Below are 21,014 nucleotides of genomic sequence, written 5' to 3'. Positions count from 1 at the left end.
GTCGGCGGCACCAACTCCCAAAAGGATATTACTGGATATCAGTAGGCCAAGCAGGTTGGCCGCTCGCCCGGAATTTTACCGCCCTGGTGCCCCGTCTGGTCAACTAGAACCTCATTGTCCCTCAGTGTGTGTCTGCTCGACCAAAGGTCTAATTTGTTATTGCCGAAGTTGATACCAGGCCGAGCGGAGAGGCCACTCGGCCAAAGTTGAATTTTGCACATTGAGCTATGTTGTTTGGCCGAGTAGGGTAACAGCTCAGCTCGGCTTCTACATATTATCTCCTTTGAGCGTCAGTTGTTTGATTGCTTCCCGTGTCGAAGACGTCGACGGGTCGGAGACTTATCCTCGATCGAGGCATGCTTCGTCCGATCAACCGATGTCATCTACTTAACTGTCTTATTTTGATCTCCATCTTGATAGCAGAGTGGAGCCCTTTATTATCATCGTATCAACTACTAACTTTTAGAATAGTGATCAACGTATAAAGGAAGTATTTTTCTCGATTATATCGTGAATTCTAAACTTTATGATAATGATAATAGTACCTCATGTATAATCACTATACCATCCCAAGGGAGGATGTCTGAAATATTCACGTGAGCATTTAAAGTGTTACATCATTATCATAATCTGTGTAAGTCCCACTCACCTTTTGTCCTCCCATTGAATTTTATAAAAAATAAGAATCCTTTTGAGAGACAAAATTACTTGACCAAAACCTTTCACGATAATTATATTCATAAGTCAAAATTGACCTACGAAAATGGTTTCAATCAATCAAATTATTTCATCAAACAGGTTGGTAGACTATGCCAAAACTCTCAAACATACTAAATTACAATTATACGAAGACACTATCTAAAGTTTAAATTTGGCAAATCCATCATTAAGTTATTTCACTAAACAACTTAATCATTTTTGTAGTGATGGTATTTTTGTGTAACAAATTGGGTGAGACCTAAATTGGATACTTTATTCAAGGTCTTAAGTGCTTATTCATTGTCAGTGATGGGTATTTGCTCAAGAGAAACAAATAATACTCAGGGGCTCTTGATTCGGATGAGAGAATAGGAATGATTACAAATATTAATGAAACGAGAATGATTCTCATACCCTCATATTATTTAGTAATGGTCTATTTTCATATTTAGAGAAAGAAATCCATGGATCCCATCATCATTTCCCCAAACTAAACATCAAATTTCATTCCATTCCCATTCCAAACCCCCCAAACAAGCAGCCCCTAAAAATATAAATGATCTTGAAAATCGAAAAACATAATAAATGAATGGATTCCCTCACAGCAGGCAGGTAGAGTGTTAGCTAGAACATTAATTAGTTGCAGGTGGAGTGTTGGCATGGACATTAATTAACAGCTTCACAAGCTAGTCGACCATAAACTAATAATTCTTTTATAAACTCAATCTTACAATAATCAGACCAAAGTAAACTTCATTTTAGCATCACAATGATCTAGTTGACAATCTGAAATTAAATTACCGTAATACATTGTCAAAAGTAAAACAAATAAGAAACAATTATTACCAAATTTGAAGTAGATAAAATATTGCAAAACTAGGAATATTCATAAGAAAATCAATCATAAAATAATTTAGGCAGAAAAATGAAGATCATTTTAATAAAGAAAAAAATATATATAATTTACTAATAATCACATCTTGGACATTAAGCTTCAAGTAGAATAACATCAATTTGACTAAATAACAATTACAATAACCAAAAACATTTTGAGATTGTTCTAAACAAATGATATAATGATAGTGGAATATGTCACTGCCAAAGATACTTAAAATAATGAACTCTATAGATTAGCTTCATACTTGCTCAAAAAAAAAATCGAACTGAATTTGGATACTGCAGTAGCAGATCCGCATCAAGCATGAGTGCCAACGCCAATGGCAAGCTGCCACAGTTCTTTAACAGCTTTATCTACTACGACTCAGGAAACTATACACGAGGCAAACATCCAAACTGGCCTAAAAAGGAACACTGTGATCATGCATCAACAACAGGATAGGATACCAGCCCATTGACGTCGGAGCTGGAATACATTGCTGATGGTTGCTCGCCAGAGTGATGCGACTTGCGACTTTTTGGATTCTTAGGTGAAGCTGTGTATGGCGACATTAGGTCATTATTTCCTGCATAGAAAGATGAAGGCAGGCCATGCAGACTACTTTCACTGGCATCTAGTGTATATCCTTTCTCAATGCTTTCAGCTTCAAGCGGTATCTCATCTAGCGTCTAGCAATCAAAAAAGGACATCAGGATATGAGTGAATGTAAACAGTGAAAGTTGAGCAAATTGTTTTTGAGCTATTGCATTGCTAAGCTACAAGCTTACCTTGTAAACCTGCTGCAAAATGCGGAGCTTTTCTCGGCATTTTTTCCTTCTGGCAGCTATATCATCGGGTTCCCGTAGCATTTCTTCAAATAGGTGTTCCCTATTTAGATAATTATATGCACGTATTATTTTTTTGACAGTTGCATCTGGTGGATCTACTTATGCAATAAGGAATTTGTTCTTTACCTATAGAGCTTTCTTATGAACACATTATGCAACTCACGTTTTGTGTGATTTACCTGAACAAGAATTGAAATGTAAACAGTTCTTTACCTGAGTTCAAAAATGGCTAATCCATTCTAATAACCAAAAATCAACGGAGGTTGATAAAAAAATGAACCCACAAATGTAGAACTGTAATGACATAGTAAGAACATAAATGTCAATAGGGGACAACAGAGAGATTTGAAAGAGCCCCGCAGAAGCTGTTGGGCTCATGAATTTACTAGTTATGTTTTGCAACCATTTACAAAAAAAAATGACAAGGATTCAAATGATCGTGGAAGTGATTGTATTGCCTAGTGGAACTCGTCTTCAGAAGGAATTGACAGAAAAGAATGGTTGAATTGCATCAACTTCTCAGGCCATGCTTTTTTTATTCGAGATTGATTTACTACTACAATTGAAATCCAACATAGTTCTATTGATAATATCTAGAATTGATGGAAGAGGCATGGGGAAGCATTTGGATTTGAGAGTATAGATATATTGTAACAAAAGGTGATTACACTCACCCCAAGCACCCCTCATAACTTGTCCCCATGTTATGTAAAGGCAAATAAATTATGAGGTCGGCTTATCGCCGACTGCCAAGTTGGCTACGGGATGGGAGGGTTTTTTTTGCAGGCGGACGCATGGAATTGATCCCTTTGCCCCATTGTAGCAAGTTTGTCACCTTCTAGCCAACTGAGCATCTCGTGGCGACGAGAGTATAGATATATAAACAGCCAGAATATCAACACTTACCAGAAAGTGCATTATAGCCTTTGGTATAGAGTCCTCAATATTTTTTCTCACAATATCATAATATGATTTCAGCAATAATTTGGTGATGGCTATCTCCAGAGCCTCCTGCTCTGTCTGATTCTCCGAGGGTTTTAATATTATTGGTGGCTATACAACAATAAAAGCCATTTAATAAATTGATGCAGTTAAAAATCAGGAAAATATCAATTTCTATTCATTGATTTGATAGGCTTACTTCTCTCAATTGGATCATGGATAGTGAACTTTCAAAACTGTGAACAGGCATGTTATATGGCTTATTCGAAGGAACGTCTTTTGCCGGGGGTGCTCGTTCTTCACTAACACCTCCAAAGATTGATGAAACCCAGCTAGTTCCAGTTGTACCACCTGAGGGATATCAGAACTAAGTGGATGGATATAATGGTTTTGAGGATTAATATTTAAGATCGCAGAACTTCCTATGAACCAAAATTAAATAGCGTGGAAAAGATTTATGCATTAGGTGACTTTTGTTCAGGAAACAAGCGTATTAACAAACTTCACTGGCCACATATAATAATTACTAGCATTAAGCCTTGAGGGATCTAACAAGTGTCTTTTATCATTTCCAAAGAAATATCAAATTAAACAAGAAAACAAGTTTCTGAAAGGGTCCTTTATTTCATTTTAAATAATGGAAATAATTTTTGCTTCTTACCAGATGAACCAGGTCGTTCAGAGTCCCCAATGGTTCGAGCACCCTATTATCATTAAACAGAACAGAAAGAAGATAAGAATGTCAAAAGAAGCTTAGGCATGGCTTCATATTAAAAATTCTGTTTGTGCTAGAAGTTTCATGAATCAGAGTAATGACCTGATTATCAGGAACAACTCCATTTGCAGAAGATCTAGCAAGGACAGCCCGGGGTTTTTTTTCAGAAGCTTGCAACTTATCTGAGTCAGTTCCGTCCTGTGTATTCAAATGCAAATGGTCACCACTTTATGTTTTGAGAACATTCTGGTTCCATAGGAGACAATATAGTGGGTTAAAGTTGGCCGAAACCCTAGAATGATGCGATAACACAAAATATTAACTTCCACTTTTCTTCCCTCACCCAACCCAGAAGAACAATATCAATAATACTATATGGCATAACAAAAAGCAAAATTGACAACCTTCCCCCTACCCTCATCGTTGTTTCAAACAAGTAAGCACACACTATCAGTCTATATAGCTAAAAACCAAAGAATTTCCAGGCTTGCAAAGGTTTTAGGGAGATTTTCTTCTTTCGTTTACCCTTCATGAATTTTTGTTCATCCCATAAGTGTATTATTTTTGCACAGCCATCTCTTGACCTTTTATCTTCTTTCCTGGCTTGCTTGGATTTCAAGGAGGCTTTTAAAGGTGTGCATTTTTCCATTTTTTTTTCCTTCTTATCTTGTGTATTTTTATAGCGCCAGCTATCTCTTGACCTTCCATCTTCTTTCATTTCTATGAAATGCACTTACATGTGAATAACTCCCTTTGATCGCCTCTTTGTTGTGAGAGAATCCAAAATGCCCCCGTGGCTACAATATCACTTCCATCTACAGTAAAGAGGCTTAGCCTTCCTCGGGATATTTCCCTGTTCCTCTCTGCATGTGTATTACATTGAACCATCCTCAAGGGTGGAGGCAGACATGCATGGTTAGTAGCCTTTTACCCTGCTGGTGTCCATGAGAAAGGTTGCTCCAGCTAGTGCCAACCTGGCATATGGATTTTTTTTCCATGTTGTTGTGGTCATGGGTTGGTTTTTGTTCATTCAAGAAACAATAAAATTGGTATGCTTGTTTAAAAGTTCGTTTATTAATTTTCTGGTCTTTCTAGGTACATATTAGGTTCAAAATCGGGGAACAAATAGAGAAAATTCAATCAAAGTGGAATATGTATAGGATAAAGAACAATGAAACATATATACAAGTTTTATATCGTGATTTATTAATATGTAGCCTCAATTGTAATATATATATTTCTAATACTTGAAAAGTAGCTTCTTTAAAAAAAAAAAGTAATCCATATTATGAATGCTACTAATACCATGTATACAAGCGTGAAGAATATCATAATTGTGAAATACGTCATGTCATGCTCATTTATTAAGAGTCTAACAAGTGTGGGATAAGGACTTGTAAATTAAAACATTAACTATGACCATTTATATTCTATTATAGAAACTAGAAGGAACGATACCAAAAGATAGACGGATGCACATACCTTTACTCTAGATGCTGCCGCTGCCAATCTAACAGATTTAACCTGCTGCTGTGCATTTTCTACAGCCTTACTTCCACCAATAAAACTAGGGTGAGAAGTATTAATGTAATCCATCTGCAAGAATAGAGACCCAAATCAAAAGCAGCTGTTTAATGCCACAAATATACTTAGACTAGGGAAACATTTCATCAATGAAACCAACCATCAGTTAACGCATACAAAGGAAAGGAAAAAGGTGTCAGAGTTCAATGAAGCCAACCGTCAATTAATGCATACAAAGAAAAGGAATAAGATGTCTGAGTTCAATGATGCACAGAAACCAACCTTGTTGATCATGTAGAAGAAAACAAACATAGTTTCAACATAATACTAATATGCCAGTATCACTAAATTAGGAAGTTATAAATATTTTAAAAACCAAGAAAGGATGGTGCCAACTGCCAAGCATCTAATGTTTAAAACTATAGTCAAAGAGACTGTCTACAATGATGTCACTGGATGCTTGAACGCTCGACCTATTCACAGTTACTCTTTCTTTTCAATTTCCATCACAACTACTTGGGTTATGAAAAGGTGCAAACAAGAGATGACTGAATAAATAGAAATGTAGTCAATAACTAGCAGGCTTTGGAAAATAACAGGCAAGAATAGGGTAATTTAATACCTCCATCTCAATGATATGAGTTATCATTGTCTCTGCAGGTTGAAGGCCATCTCTTAAAAAGTTCCCAATTACCTCATCCATACACCTACGAAGGACAGGAAAACGCTGCAATTCGCCAGCTAAACAACGGTGGCTCATCTACAATAATACAAAAGATCATGTCATTTCAGGGGGGAAAAAATCAGTAAGAAATTTCAAACAGTGTATACCTTTCTTAATTCATCATAAATAAATTTTGCACACTGAAGGCTTGGATCCAGTAGGCGACCTATCTGTCTTCGCACTAAAACTTCGAACGGAACCTGGTCATTTGTTATTGATAAGTCTAAAAGCACAATATAGCGATAAAAGTACAAAAAATCCAATCAGAGCAAGGAAATAATCACATAATAGCATGCAACACCATCCAATTCACTATCACCTCTGGGACAAAGAGTGCACTTCTTGGGCCAGTTGCATTTTGAATAGCAAGGCGGATGTCTTCATCACTTATATCCTTACAAGGATCAATTTCCTGTACAAAAAATCAGATGCTCATAAAGTTTATTAACATTCAAAAGCCTGAGGTTTCAATTAAGACTCCAACCTCATGACATTCAGATGCGTAGCAAGAGTAAAACAATAGTATTTGAAATTAAAAGTTAAAGATGACGAGCATTTAATTTACAAGACCAAATTTAGCATATCAAGCATTCAATCATGACAAAGCTCAGCTGCAAAGTAATGAATAACCTCTAGACACTTGACAAAGATAGACTGGAATATGTAATGTAACCGTGCACCACCAGAAAGCTCAGTTGTTGACAATTCGTCATTTTTTCCATCCACTATAAATGAGAAAGCTGCAACAATCACAAAATTTGACTAGATATATGAGTCAAGGGAAGTGAAAAATCAATGAGAGATATTGATTTGTAAGCTATAAGGAGTAATCTAAAGGAAAAAATAGTAACCATATCTTACATTAAAGCTATATGTACAATTTATAAATGTTGTTTCACCAGTGTCAACATTATGACTCATAAACTATGATTGACCATACCACAAATTGCAAATCTTAGCTTTTAACCTAAGGATAATATGCCAATCATGTGAAACCCCCAAAGCTCCTAATTTCAAATGCACGTTTGTTTTTTTAAAAAAATTATCAACGATATTTATTTTTTCTTGTTAAATAATAAATTGAAGATATTGCATACTTTAACAATTCTTGCTTCTTTTCATATTTTTGAAACAATATTTTTTATATACTCAATTGTAATCTATTTAATATAAAACCTTTAGTTTCTTATGTTTCTCCACATATTTAAAGCTTCAAGTTACTTTTATTTAGACTCTCATCAATTAGCATGATAATATAGCCTATAGGGGCATAATCAACACTAAATATTTTTTATATTGAACATGAATAAAAAGTTCTAATAATAATGTTACAATAACAACCAAGTCTTATCCCACTAGGTGAGGTCGGCTATATGGATCTTTTTACGCCATATGGTCTGATAATAGTAATGTGAAAATTATGAGGACTTTGATATTTCATGTAAATTAGAGTTATAGGAAAACTAGTAGCTATGAGAGCTCAAATACTACGTAGACTATTGTGCCTGTCTTTCTTCACATCAATATAGCATATCAACATAAGTACTGGATTTTGCATCATTCACTGAAACCAAGAATTTCTCTATCTAGGAACTCTATTGTGTTAACAAAATTTACAAAGAAACCGTTCCTCCTTTCTCTAAATTTTCTCCATTAGTTTGATTGTAAATCTCAAATTCTTAAAAACTCCAATAGGAATATCATTGGGTAAAATTTTAAATCATTGACTTCATAAATTTTTAATGAAACAAAAAAATGTCAAAAGACATATCATGAGAAAACGAACAGAATTTTGATTAATCAATTTCTAACTACCTTCACAATATTTTGTTAGGATATTTAGCAGTTTAACTCCCATTGCAGCCTGCACATAAAACAATACACAGATTAGTTGTTTTGAGAACACTTTGTAGAGGAGAGTATTAAAGACACAATCAAAAACAAAAAACATTTGGATGCAATAACACAATAAAATCATAAATGTTTCACAATCAAGTTCCTAACAAGAAACTTTATGTTCTCATCTATCAAAACCTCTCCCGTTTCATAAACATTTTTGTTAGTTCAAACACTAGGACAAGAAAAAAACTAATCTGCTCAATCAAAAACAGGTATACTTTTTTAATCTAATATCTTGACATCAGTCACCGATTAGAGTTGTGGAAACAACCTCTTGCACTGTGAGGATCCCAAAACAGTACAATAGACAGTCAAAACAAGTGTCAATGTGTGGAAACAATGGAATTTGAACGAAACTCCTTCATGGATCTCAAGTGTACTTATTCTCTTTAAAGAAGTTTAATAGCAAAATAGGGAAAATAGGGACCAGAGGAGATGAGATGAGCACTCCCCGCCAAGGAGAGAATAAAACTACTTCTAAGAAATTAGGGTTGTTCTTCCATGCATTTCAATCATGCAAGATATATGGTCAAACTAATCTCAACCAATTACACAGGTAATTTCAAATATCTTGATAGCAACTTAGAACAATGTACCAAACTAATTGCAACCTCATCTTCCAGAAAAGTAATAATAACTAAAGGAGGACTATCATTACTATTATCAAATTGTGTTAGTCGTAGATATCTGGACATGGCTAACACTAAAGGATAAATGTATTTAACAAAATGGAACAAGGAGATGCATGTGGAATAAATTAATCTGCATAAAAAAAGTAGAATTGGCATTTTACTAGTTTCCAATCAAGCTCCTAAAATTTTGGTCATGCATCTCCAACATTCATGAATCTGCTATATCACAACTTTACAAACTCAAAGGGAGGAAATAGGAATCAGTACTCTCCTCGAACAACAGCGCAAAAGTAACAGAAATATAAGAATATATAGATTTCAATCAAAAAGAATCTAGGTGTTATATTATGATGCATATTAAAACCTTCGATTCAGCAACTTCACCAAAGGATGCATGCTCCTTTGCTACAGTAACCAATTCTGCATTTATCTGAGACTTCAATCCTGGAAGCACATTCCTAATATGTTGAACCAAAATCTGCAGATAAAACAAGACAGCAAATGGGTTATTTGAATTTTTATGAAATACAATATAGAATAATATTTGCACAAAAAACAGAAAAAGCAGATTAATCAAGATTACAAATGGATACGTATTTCTGAGGCAAAATTATGAAGCAGGGGCACAGTATAATTTTTAAATAGCAAAAAGATAATAGCACATTAGATCTACATGGCAAAGGGAAACAAACTTTGAAATCCATTATAAAATAGTCCTTATATAGAAAAAAATACATAGTCAGTGCATTCCTTTTGACTTAATTTCCAACAAAATTAAATAAAATGGCACAAAATTGAAGATAGTAGAGAAATTACTTGATTCAATTTCTTTGCTAGCTGTGGGACCCCACAACAATGAGAAAGACCATGATAAGCCTGCAGGAACCCTTACTCTTTCTTATATTCTTAAAAAGAAAACAATATAAATATAAAGATGTAAAACAGAACATACAGGTTGATTGCGGAAGAAATTTTCTTCAAATGCTAATGCATCTTTGATACTGCGGTTCAGGTTGATATCCTGAACAATAAATTAAAATCAAATTGAACCTCAAATATATTGCACAAGACACTTGGAAAAAAAGATATTGATTAGGAAAAACAATAGGGAATGATGCTTCAAAAAGAATGAAGTGAAATAATTAACAAAAGTTCTTTCAAATGCAGTTATATGGTAACTAGTGAAAGTATAGTCATCAAACCGTATATAATTGAGCTACTTGATAAGAGACTACTTGATAACCCTGACTTTAATTGAGCTACTTGATAAGAGACTACTTGATAACCCTGACTTTAATTGAGCTACAAACCTTTGAGATATCACATCTAGGTTTGATAAAAAGATATAGGGTTTAGGGTTTCTTGATCACGAAAGTGATCCAATGATGTATTTGAAGAAATAAACTAACTAAAATGCAACAACATATTTCAGAATATGCATGGTCACTATCACTGGGTCAATTCGAAGGGGAAAATATATATTAATTATAAGAACAAAGATACCTGCTGACTACGGTTAACTACACCCACGTAACCAAGACGAAGTGGTATTATATTTCCTAATAAAAAGTTGCGTGCATCAGTGCCTCTATCCATTATATCCAACTGCAGAAAAGGCAAACAATTAGCCTCAAACTGATAAACAACTCTTTTACAGTATAGTCGGTACTCAAATATCCAAAACACAACCTTAGTGATGACACCAATTGTTCGAGATCCTAACAAAAAGCAATTGACAGTAGTTAGTGATATGGCGATTGGTTACTTTGAGAAAGGTATTCCAAACATTCTCAAGTGACAATGGTAAGAGCCCTTACCATCTGGATCAGCAAGTCTTGCCATTTGAAGTGCATCAGAATTTGCCAAGTCGGCATTTGCAGGAGAGACTGCTAATATGATGCATGTCTTTTGCTTGATGTAAGAAAATATCATTGTTCTAATCCTTGCTTCGATGTCACTAGGTTGGTCGCCAACTGGTACTTTAGTAATTCCCGGTAAGTCAACGAGAGTAATATCCAAGACATTTGGAGAGAAAATCTTTAGGCGAATCTGCTTATCAGAAACACCCTTGTTCTCCCCAGCTTCCTTATCTGTTTCTGCCTGAAGTTAACAGTATATTAATTAAATAGTATTTCAAATAATTGAAAATACAGTGACTAAAACTACAACTTCCCATGTCAAGGTGTGAAATTAAAATAAATAAATAAATGATGCAAAAGAAATATCGTCAGGTGGTCAGTGAAGAATGGTCAGTGAAGAAAGCATTTAGAAGATAGATAACAAAGTATCGTATCCATTGACATATAAAACAAGTGGTAAGATGCACCTAACACAAACACAAAATCAAACCATCTTATGTTCAATAAACTTGAACCTGATTTTAATAAAGAACCTCTGCAACAATTTACAAATAGATGGGCTCTAAGCCTCTGAGAGATTTTAGTAATAAACAGAAAGATAGCATCTTTCATCACAGTGGACAGCATAATGTAGGGGCTCTTAATTGTTTGGAGGGAATCATGAAAGGACAATTTTTTTCAAGTGGTGAAAATGAAACCGGGCAGCTTCTTGGGCGTAACAGCACAATAACAAATTCAATCAGACTAAACGTCAGAAAGACCATCTCCAACAGGAACTAGTAAAACCACAATGAACCCTTCGTCATAACAATTTCTTTTCGGTTACTTAAAAAAAAAAATCATACAGCATTACGCAAGTCAGCATTTCTGAAGCAAGCACTTCCAGCCCAAAGAACAAAAAAGGCTGGCAAATCGTGAATAAATAATAGAACAGTAAAAATAACAACCCGAAACTCACTAAAACAAAAACTCAAACCACCTGAATCTCCCGGCGAATCTCTCTGAAGTCAAAAAACCTCTTCCCAGGAATATGGAGGAACTCTCCCCACTCCTCCCCTCCTTCCGGCGAATCCGCTCGCCTCGGCCTGTGTACCAGCTGCAGGACCAGCGGGCGCCGCGTGCAAATATCTGACCCCCGCGGCAAGAAGTCCCGGCCAACCAGCGCTTCAAGGACGCTCGACTTGCCGCTGCTCTGGCTCCCCACCACAGCCACTTGGGGGAGATGGAGATCAGCGCTGGACGAGTTCCCGAGGTGGGCAATTATGTCATGCAGCCGGTTCACGATCGGGATCAAACTGTTCCCGATCGCCCCCGGGGACGACGCCGCTTGCGCGGCAGTCGCATCCTCGGCCATACGGTCGTGTACCGGCGAACGGGATCGGGAGGGGTTTGGGGGCGGATCGAGGGAGGTTCTCCGAAAACCCTAGTCGGATTCAGCGGCGGCAGCAACCCTCGAGAGAGATCGAGCGGAGGAGAGAGGAGGCAGATCGAAGACTCCTTCGCAAAATGGGGCTCAGGAATTTAAATAGGCGGAATGACAAAAAAAGACACAAAAATGATAGCATTCACACGATGCAAAACTATAAAAGAGCACCACGGTGGGGGTAAATTAGGAAAACTAGTGGCCGTCCGGGATTCGTGGTTTTGGGCTACGACGCTTGTGTTTAGAGAAAATGTATGCGGTTTAATCCTGAGCGTCCGATGATGAGAAGATAATATGCGTTGACGGTCGATCATGGGTTCTAATAGGCAAAATATGCGGAGTGGTCGATCATGGGTTTTGAATCCAAAAGAGGGTCGGTTTACATAGATAAATTACTAAATTAGGCTAAATAACTTTAAACCCAAGTTACAATTTATCACTTTATATTTAAAAAATAGCGAGGTCAAAATGAAAAAAAAAATTATAATGACCAAAATAATTCTGAAAAAATAAATAAATAGAATAAAAAAAACCTCACAAAATCTAAATACTCATTTGATCTAAACCCTTGCAAAAATTTTATATGCACTTATTTAAATAATAGAAAAATAATAATTCTAAAAGGGATAATCATCCAAAAACTCATTCTACCATCCTCACTAAACAAAACAAAAAAAAAGTCAAAATTTTAAATTGATGAACTAAAATCAAATAAGATGAAACAAAGTTCATCATTAAAAATCTTCTCCTCATCATCAAATGTGGCATACAATTAAGTAGGAGTGAAGTGTTAGTGTGATAAAATTATACTAATACGCACATGAAAGACATTATAAAATCTAGGAAAGAAGTTTATAGGTTATTATGACTACAAGGTTAGTGTTCAAACATTTTAAGACACCACGTAAATCTAAAACCACTAACATCTAATAGATGTCAAAGCAGTGAAGATCAATTGACGTGGAGATCAAAGTTAAACGGTCAAAATCTTAGCGTTGGGTGGACTATGAGACTGCATAATGCAGATCAGACAAAGTTGGTTGAATAGGCCTTGAGAGGCAGTCGGACGTAAAGGGCCGACCAGATCGTCTAAGCGACCGTCCTTCGCACTTGCAATCAAGGTTAAGAGGAAAATACTAAGTTAAATGATCCACCGCCTCAGCCCATCGGACGCAATACGCCTCTCAACAAAAGTAAAGTCAAGTGAAGAACTGACCAATAGCTCCATTCAGCATGATGACATCCCGGCCGGGTGGCTCCCAGTCAGCCTACAATGGGACTCACATACACGTCTTATCGTACTCTTTTAAAAGTTTGTGCCGTCGACAACAGAGAATATCCTACAGGCAAATCGCCCTTTAGAAGCTTCTAGTTTGTCACATCAGAGATTTGCATGTTCACTTAAGGAAAGGTATCAGGGATACTTTTTGACTTGTCTTTTCCTAAGAAGCTTTGGAAAATTTGCATATACTTAGGATGTGTGCACAAATATTACAGAAGCACTATAAAAGGGGGTCTCCATATATAGATAAAGGTATGCAATGTTTCATTATTCTACATGCTCTTTGTTATTGTTCATTGTTACTATTCTTTCCTCCCGATCTGAAGATTGACTTGAGCGTCGGATAGTCAATGTCAGGGACTCCTTCCCTGACCCGACACTAACGTTCATAGTTTTGCAGGAAAGCGCAGAGTTTCTTCCCATTAACACCATAATCACGTTCCTAGCTAGCCGTCTTCTCAGTTTTCGGACATGAACAAAAGTAATAGGTGTTGGAGCAATCTGGGTACCCTAGGTTTTGATGTTTGGGCAAAGGTTTAAGTTAGGTTTATTGTTGTATTTGATATGCATTGTGAGTGTGCAGGATACAGGTACAATAAGGAAAGTCCAAGTGTGATCTTGGCAAAGGAGGAAAGTCCAAGGATGTCTTGGCGGTGTAAGTCCAAGCATGTAGTCTTGGCAACGTAAGTCCTAGTGTGACTTGCCAATGGATGAAGTCCCGGAGGCAGGACCTCTTGGCAAAAGAAGACCCGACAACAATGACAAGGTCGATGGAAGCTCCAGAAGACAAGGCGTGAAGGATGGGGAGACATCCGAGGGACGTAATGTTAGGACCTTTGGATAGCGGCTAGAGAGGGGGGGTGTGAATAGCCGACCCCAAATTCTCGTTTCTTCCTACAATTTGAGTTAGAATACAATGTAGAAACGAAAGTGGAGAAGATCAAACCTCAAACACGATGATGTAACGAGGTTCGGAGATGATACTCCTACTCCTCGGCGTGTCCGTAAGGTGGACGAAGCCTATCAATCCGTCGGTGGATGAGACCCTGGAGAACCGGCTAACAACAACTCCTTCTGGGTGGAGAAACCTCACCACAAACTCTTTTGCAACAGCAATAAAAGAGTACAAGATAGAGCAAGAAAACAATGGACAATATGAATGTAAAAACACTCTACCAAATTTGCTTGCCTTCTTCTCGTCGACTGGAGTCCGTTGATGAAGCAGCAACTTCACGGATGATGCCAACAGCAGCTGATCAACCAGTCGAGGGAAGCTCACACGAAGCTTCAGCAAAGAGGAGCTCAACAAAGCTCAAATCGCAGTTAGGAGGAAGAAGAGTTGCTGTAGAGGCCCTCGACATCTGATTTATATCTGCACCTGCGAAGAAGAAGACAAAGAAGAATCCAGAAATCTAGCCGTTGAGTCACAATGGCTAAGCCTGGACCGATCAGGCTCCATCCTGATCGGTCCAGGAGGACCCTGATCGATCTGTGGACCGATCAGGCTATAGTCTGATCGGTCTGTGGACCGATCATGCTATAGTCTGATCGGTCCCCAGACCGATCCCCAACTCTCTGTGAGAGTCGATTCCGAAGCCTGATCGGTCTGTGGACCGATCAGGCTATAGGTGGATCGGTCCACAGACCGATCCCCCTACCTTCTCTCTGCCTCCTGATCGTTTCCTGATCGGTCTGGTGACCGATCAGATAACTTACAGTGAGCCACTGTTTGGTTACTGATCGGTCACCAGACCGATCAGAAAACCCATAGTATCACTGGATCGGTCTGCTGACCGATCCAATGCCCATGTGGATTTAGAGCTTCCCATCCCTAAATCCTAAGGCCTTCTTGGTCTTGAGAACGAGCTACCGAGCCCTCTCTAACCTAGTCCGGAGAACGAGCTACCGAGCCCTCTCCGACTTCCACGTTCGGTCCAGAGAACGAGCTACCGAGCCCTCTCTGACTTAGTCCGGAGAACGAGCTACCGAGCCCTCTCCGACTTCATCCGGTCCAGAGAACGAGCTACCGAGCCCTCTCTGACCTAGTCTGGAGAACGAGCTACCGAGCCCTCTCCGATTTCCTCATCTGGTCCAGAGAACGAGCTCCCGAGCCCTCTCTGACCTAGTCCGGAGAACGAGCTACCGAGCCCTCTCCGACTTCGTCCGATCCAGAGAACGAGCTCCCGAGCCCTCTCTGACCTAGTCCGGAGAACGAGCTACCGAGCCCTCTCCGACTTCGTCCGGTCTAGAGAACGAGCTCCCGAGCCCTCTCTGACCTAGTCCGGAGAACGAGCTGCCGAGCCCTCTCCGACTTCGCATGCCAAGCTTCCATACTTGGACTTCTCCCGTGCCAAGTCTCCATACTTGGACTTTTCCGTGCCAATCTCCCTGCTTGGACTTTTCCGTGCCAAGTCTCCATACTTGGACTTTTCTCGTGCCAAGCTTCCTGCTTGGACTTTTCCCGAATCAGGTCAACTCAAGTCGGGTCAACCAGGTCAACCTTGACCAAAGGTTGCACCCACAATCTCCCAAGTTTGTATTCTTGTCAAACATCAAGATACAACTTTTCTATTCTCGTCAAACATCAAAATACAACTCGAGTCAGGTCAACTCGAGTCGGGTCAACCAGGTCAACCTTGACCTAAGGTTGCACCAACACGTAAGACTGATGGAGGAGGTTAGAAGGCTAGGTCTAAGTTGGTCAGGTGAGGACGAGTGCTGAGTGAATGTACTCGGGGGCTAAATCCTAGGATTAGGGTTTATTGTAGCAACACTGTAGCGTACTGTAGCAGTACTGTAGCGTTACTATAGCAGTCGACTGATGGTTTCATCAACCGACTGGTGCAGTCGATTGGGAGCGAACAGAGGGCTGGTATCGAGCCGTTGGACTGCAACGATCGAATTTTCACAAAAGGCAGTCGACTGGTAGGCGGGGTTTTCTAACTTGTGACATATATAACCAAGCATTGGAAGCTTGGTAAAGATTGACGAAATTAGTGGTAGTTAACCCTAATTAGAGTTTCTTAGTGCCCAAGTGATCTAGCGTGTTTGTACAAGGTTGTGGTGAGGTTTATCCACCCACAAGGAGCTACACGAGTTAGCCAAAGGTTTTCCGGGGAGTCATCCACCGACGGATCAGAATCGTCCACCTTAAGGACAACCGTGGAGTAGAAGCTTAATCTCCGAACCACGTTACACAACGTGTCATTGGGTTTGCTTCTTGTTTATTGTTTTCTAGGGTTAGCTTTCCTTTTGTTTGTTAGTATTTTTGTTTCTGTTGTGCACTAACAAGCGTAGGAAGCGACGATTTAGGTAAGACGCTATTCACCCCCTTCTAGCGGACGTCAAGGTCCCAATAATAGGTTATTTTGGCTAATACCAATTTTTTAACGTTCAGAATTAAGATTTTAGGTCAACACATAAATTTTCAACATAATTAGGATTTATTCTCTTTCAAAGTTATTTTGGTCATTATCATGTTTTTTATTTTAACTTGAGGTCAAAAGAGTTAAGTATTATTTTTTAAATAAGGGGGGCAAATTATAACTTGATAGAAAATGCAGGGCCTATTATTTAACTGGTAAATTATGATCGAGTTCATGAAATTTAAAATGATAAAATGTGAATGATATTATTTAGTTTTAAATTTTTTTTATATTTGTAAAAGTAAACTTTATCACGTGTGATCCTGTCCGAGCGCTGAGTCGATGGACGCTGGGAACGTGGCACACTCCGCTGTCTTCGACTGGTGGTGTAGCTCTCCGACGGACCTGCAAAGAAGCCGAGCCGGGAGGGGTTTCCCGATGACAGCCCTCCGACGCTCAAGTCAGGCAATGAGAGAGGCAGCGTAGTGTGGCTACAGTAAAGAGTTGTGCATCCCTTCGTCGACGTCTGGGGGTCCTTATATAGGACCCCGGGGAAATGCGGGCACGTTTCTCGATGCGTGCACGCTTCCCCAAACATACCTTAACGATCCTGTGTAAGAAAAGTACCTCTGGCGTCATTCCGCAATCGTCCGAGCATATCCCGGATGTGACGGTGGAAGCTTCCACCGTACAATCCTGTGTACGGCTCGACCGCCAACTCTGCTGCTTGTCGGCGGCAGACGTCTCGAGGATGATGTTATCTTCTGTCTCCTTTGTCCTCTTGTGATTCCCGTCTGTTCCAGGGCCGAGCGGTTCGTCCGCTCGGCGAGCACGCCGTTTCTACCTCGGTCGTATGCTCGAATGAGATTGCTCTTGCCTCTATTGTCGGGTGCCACGGCCGAACGGACGTCCCGCTTGGCCTTAAAACCTTTTTACCTTGAGCATCGGAAACCCGACCCCCAGTCGGGTTGTCTTCGTTCGGTTCGGGGGATTCACGGCCGATCGCCCTGCGTCGACCGGTCGGTCGGCCAGAAATGTCCGGTCGGTCGCCCTGTTCGCCCCGGTCGGCTGGGTCTCCAGGTCGGACCTCTTGACCTTTGACCTCCACGTGTCGTTGACCTTCCGCCCCCGAGGGTCCCCCGTCCTTATCACCGGATCAACGTGTTTGATAATTTCTAATGGATATATTTGGGAAAAAAACATAAAGATAATTTTTAAAAACTGAGCGAGCTAAAAGACACTTAGTCTTATAAAGTTGTTAATATATGACCGGTCAAATAAAGGTCGGTCAAACATAAGACTCTCTGTGTATGCTCGGCTGGGCAAATATCGGGCGACCTTAAAGATACTTATCCTTAAGAGGCTCTACATATATAGCTAGTCGGCCAGAGGCCGACTGAATTTAAAACTACCTAAGGTCATATTGTCTCTAAAAATAAAGACTTTAACATATATAATTTATTATATGGCTCTTTGAATAGATCTTTAGCATACTATGGGCACCATACTCGTCTTTAAACAAATCTTCACGGTATTTAGCACAACAGAGTATATTGATACTAATACAGGTTAAAGATGTTTCATTTGATAGGGCTTACTATAAATGCCTAGCCAAATGAAAGATCGTTTGAATTATATATAAGTGAAAGACTTGTCAATTAAGCAGCCGGCTTAAGGATCGACCGAGATATATTTAGCAGACAAGTAGTAGACAATATTCTAACAGTCTGTCAAAGATGTCGGGGAATATTCCTTGAGAATTTTTTCACTAATTGATCCATTATAACAACATACTTTAATAACTTTACCAAAGGCCTAAGCAATAAGCGACAAAAGAGGTATATATGTTGGTAAAAAAAATTTCTCATACCATCATTATAGATCACCCAGACTGTACTCTTTCCATCACCTAACAAACTCCGATGCAAGGGACCACCTTACGATCACGAAAGTTGTGAGGGGTGGTATAAAAAGGGGATCCTCTTTGTTGGCAAAGTACATCTAAACCTTACTCTCGCGCGTATCCTCGACTATTCTTCTTCGTCCACTTGCCAGAAGACGTATTGACTTGAGTGTCGGAGGACCTTGTCAGACCCCTTCCCTGGTCTTTGGTCACTAACGTTTTATTGAATTGTCGGATTGTGCGCAGGATCATTGAGGAGCTTTATCACCGGTTAAAGAAATCTTTCATTGGTTAACATATCATTCACCTGAGCCAGCGTACCATCTCCCTAACCTTCAGATAAGATCAGTCACCATCGACACCGATGAGTCCCGCACCCGGATGTCAATTCTTAATCTAGATTCATCCTTCGCCGCCTACGACTACTTAGATCTGTTATAACAGAGATTCACCTTCATCCCCCATTCTTAGTCTCCTCATACATCACTATTGTCGTCGCCATCGTTATATCAACTGGTGGTGGAGGAATAATTTACTAAATAAATTTGGACCCTTTCAGTTTAGGTTAAGCTCAATCCTTCCTCGAGAGGGATCTGGACATCTTTACTGGTGGCTACAATAACAGTTTTATTAAGGACAATTATGATAAGGTTAGTGTGTTCTAAAGATTGAATAAAATAATATTATGCTATATTTTATACTCTACACCATATACACCATATTATCTAATAAGCATATAATTAGAATTATACATGAAACAATACATTGAGATTTGGCTTAATATTCTAAAAATTAAATTTTTAATGTACATACTTATGTTATAGATTTATAGGTGAAGTAGAAAAGATCTCTGTTTATTATTATTATATATATAATATCTTTTTAAAGATAACAAAATTATTCCACCTAAAGTCCGGAGTATTTTAAATATCAAATTATATAAGTCAGGTTGTTGTTTTGATAATAATTTTTTTTTTAAAAATATTGTTTTAAAGATATAAATTTAAAAAATATACTCTTTTAATTTTCTACTAATATATTTGATGCCGAATGAAAATTCAAGAAATTGGAGAAGGATTTTAAAATTTTAAAAAAACCAAGAAAAAGAAGATAGAAGATGAAAATCTCAAGGGAAATGGAATAGAAAATAAAAAGGAAAAAAGGAAGGTAAAAAAATGAAGAAGATTTAAAAAAAAAATGAATTCTTAAATTAGGAGGAGGAAAGAAATTTTTTTTTAAAAAATCTATAAATGAATTCTTAAATCTATGTATTATTAGGTAAAAAAATCATTATTTTCTAAAAAAAAGTTATTATTTTCATCCTCTCAAATAAATTGAAGTAAATAAAAAAAATATATACCAAACAAATAGAGACTCTTTAACTTCGGAATATCTAAAGCAATAATTAAACCCTCCAATATAAGAGATTAAAAAAAAAATCTAAGAATATTGGCCTTTGATGGAGTTGCATAAGCTCTTTCCAATTTATCTTAATGGCTAGTATGAAATTATATGGGATTGAGGGGTTATCTGCAAGATTAGTTGGTGAAAGAGTTGCATACCACAATTATTAAACATAAAAAATATATAAATATATATTTGTAGAAGATAAAAAATTTATGTGAAATAAAAAATTATATAAGATGAAAATAATTTTTGATGCTCTAATACTCTGTTTACTTCCATAGTATAAATTTTTTCTTAGGTACTTCAAAAGTTTTTCCAAGGATGATAAATTATTTTACCTAATGAATTGATAGATTTATGAATCCATCAACATATCATTTTTTCATTATTTTTTGACCTAATGAATCAATAAATTAATGAATTTATCCATGGATCATTTTTATTTTTTACTTCTATTCAAATCGGATGGAAAATAATTTCCTCTCAATGTTGAAATGTGCAAAGCTATTTCTTGTAGCCACGTCGATGGCTCTACGAGTGCACTGTGTGCAATAGGGAGGAGGCAACCCTACAAGTGTGCACGCGTAACTCTCTGTTTGGATGGGGTGAGGTAAAGTTCATTAATGGAAGGAGATGGAAAGGGAAGGGAGGGAAAGTAATATATTTATCTTGCCCTTATTTGGAAGGGAGGGAAAGTATGAAACTGAAGGTTAAATATACAAATTTATAAAAATATCCTCTTATTTTTTTAATAAATCTGCATGTGAAAATATAAATAAGGATAAAATTGGGATAATTTTTCCTTACCCTTCCTTACACCTCAATTTGGGGTGTAAGGAATTTCGCTGATTCCCGAGCATGCAAGGGGAAGCTTTACCGTTCTCTCCCCTTCCCCTTCATGGCTCACTCTCTCTC

General features: G+C 38.0%; 1 protein-coding gene across 1 annotated transcript; it reads right to left on the bottom strand.

Moving 5' to 3' along the window:
- Positions 1-1,661: 1,661 nt before the first annotated feature.
- Positions 1,662-12,225, bottom strand: LOC122055738 (dynamin-related protein 3B-like). Its single transcript, XM_042617320.1, has 20 exons — positions 11,699-12,225; positions 10,678-10,960; positions 10,550-10,578; positions 10,364-10,465; positions 9,813-9,881; positions 9,677-9,736; positions 9,225-9,338; positions 8,145-8,193; positions 6,960-7,069; positions 6,649-6,741; positions 6,437-6,529; positions 6,228-6,365; positions 5,564-5,677; positions 4,184-4,279; positions 4,028-4,070; positions 3,566-3,717; positions 3,331-3,477; positions 2,551-2,603; positions 2,365-2,464; positions 1,662-2,265 (listed from the first exon to the last, which is right to left on the bottom strand). Exons 1-20 carry the CDS (start codon positions 12,071-12,073, stop codon positions 2,017-2,019), a joined length of 2,469 nt encoding a protein of 822 aa, XP_042473254.1. The 5' UTR covers positions 12,074-12,225; the 3' UTR covers positions 1,662-2,016.
- Between the last annotated feature and the right edge of the window lie 8,789 nt (positions 12,226-21,014).

This window comes from Zingiber officinale, chromosome 3B (assembly GCF_018446385.1).
Source record: "Zingiber officinale cultivar Zhangliang chromosome 3B, Zo_v1.1, whole genome shotgun sequence".
Classification (NCBI taxonomy): domain Eukaryota; kingdom Viridiplantae; phylum Streptophyta; class Magnoliopsida; order Zingiberales; family Zingiberaceae; genus Zingiber; species Zingiber officinale.
This window is presented reverse-complemented; position numbering and strand designations above follow the sequence as displayed.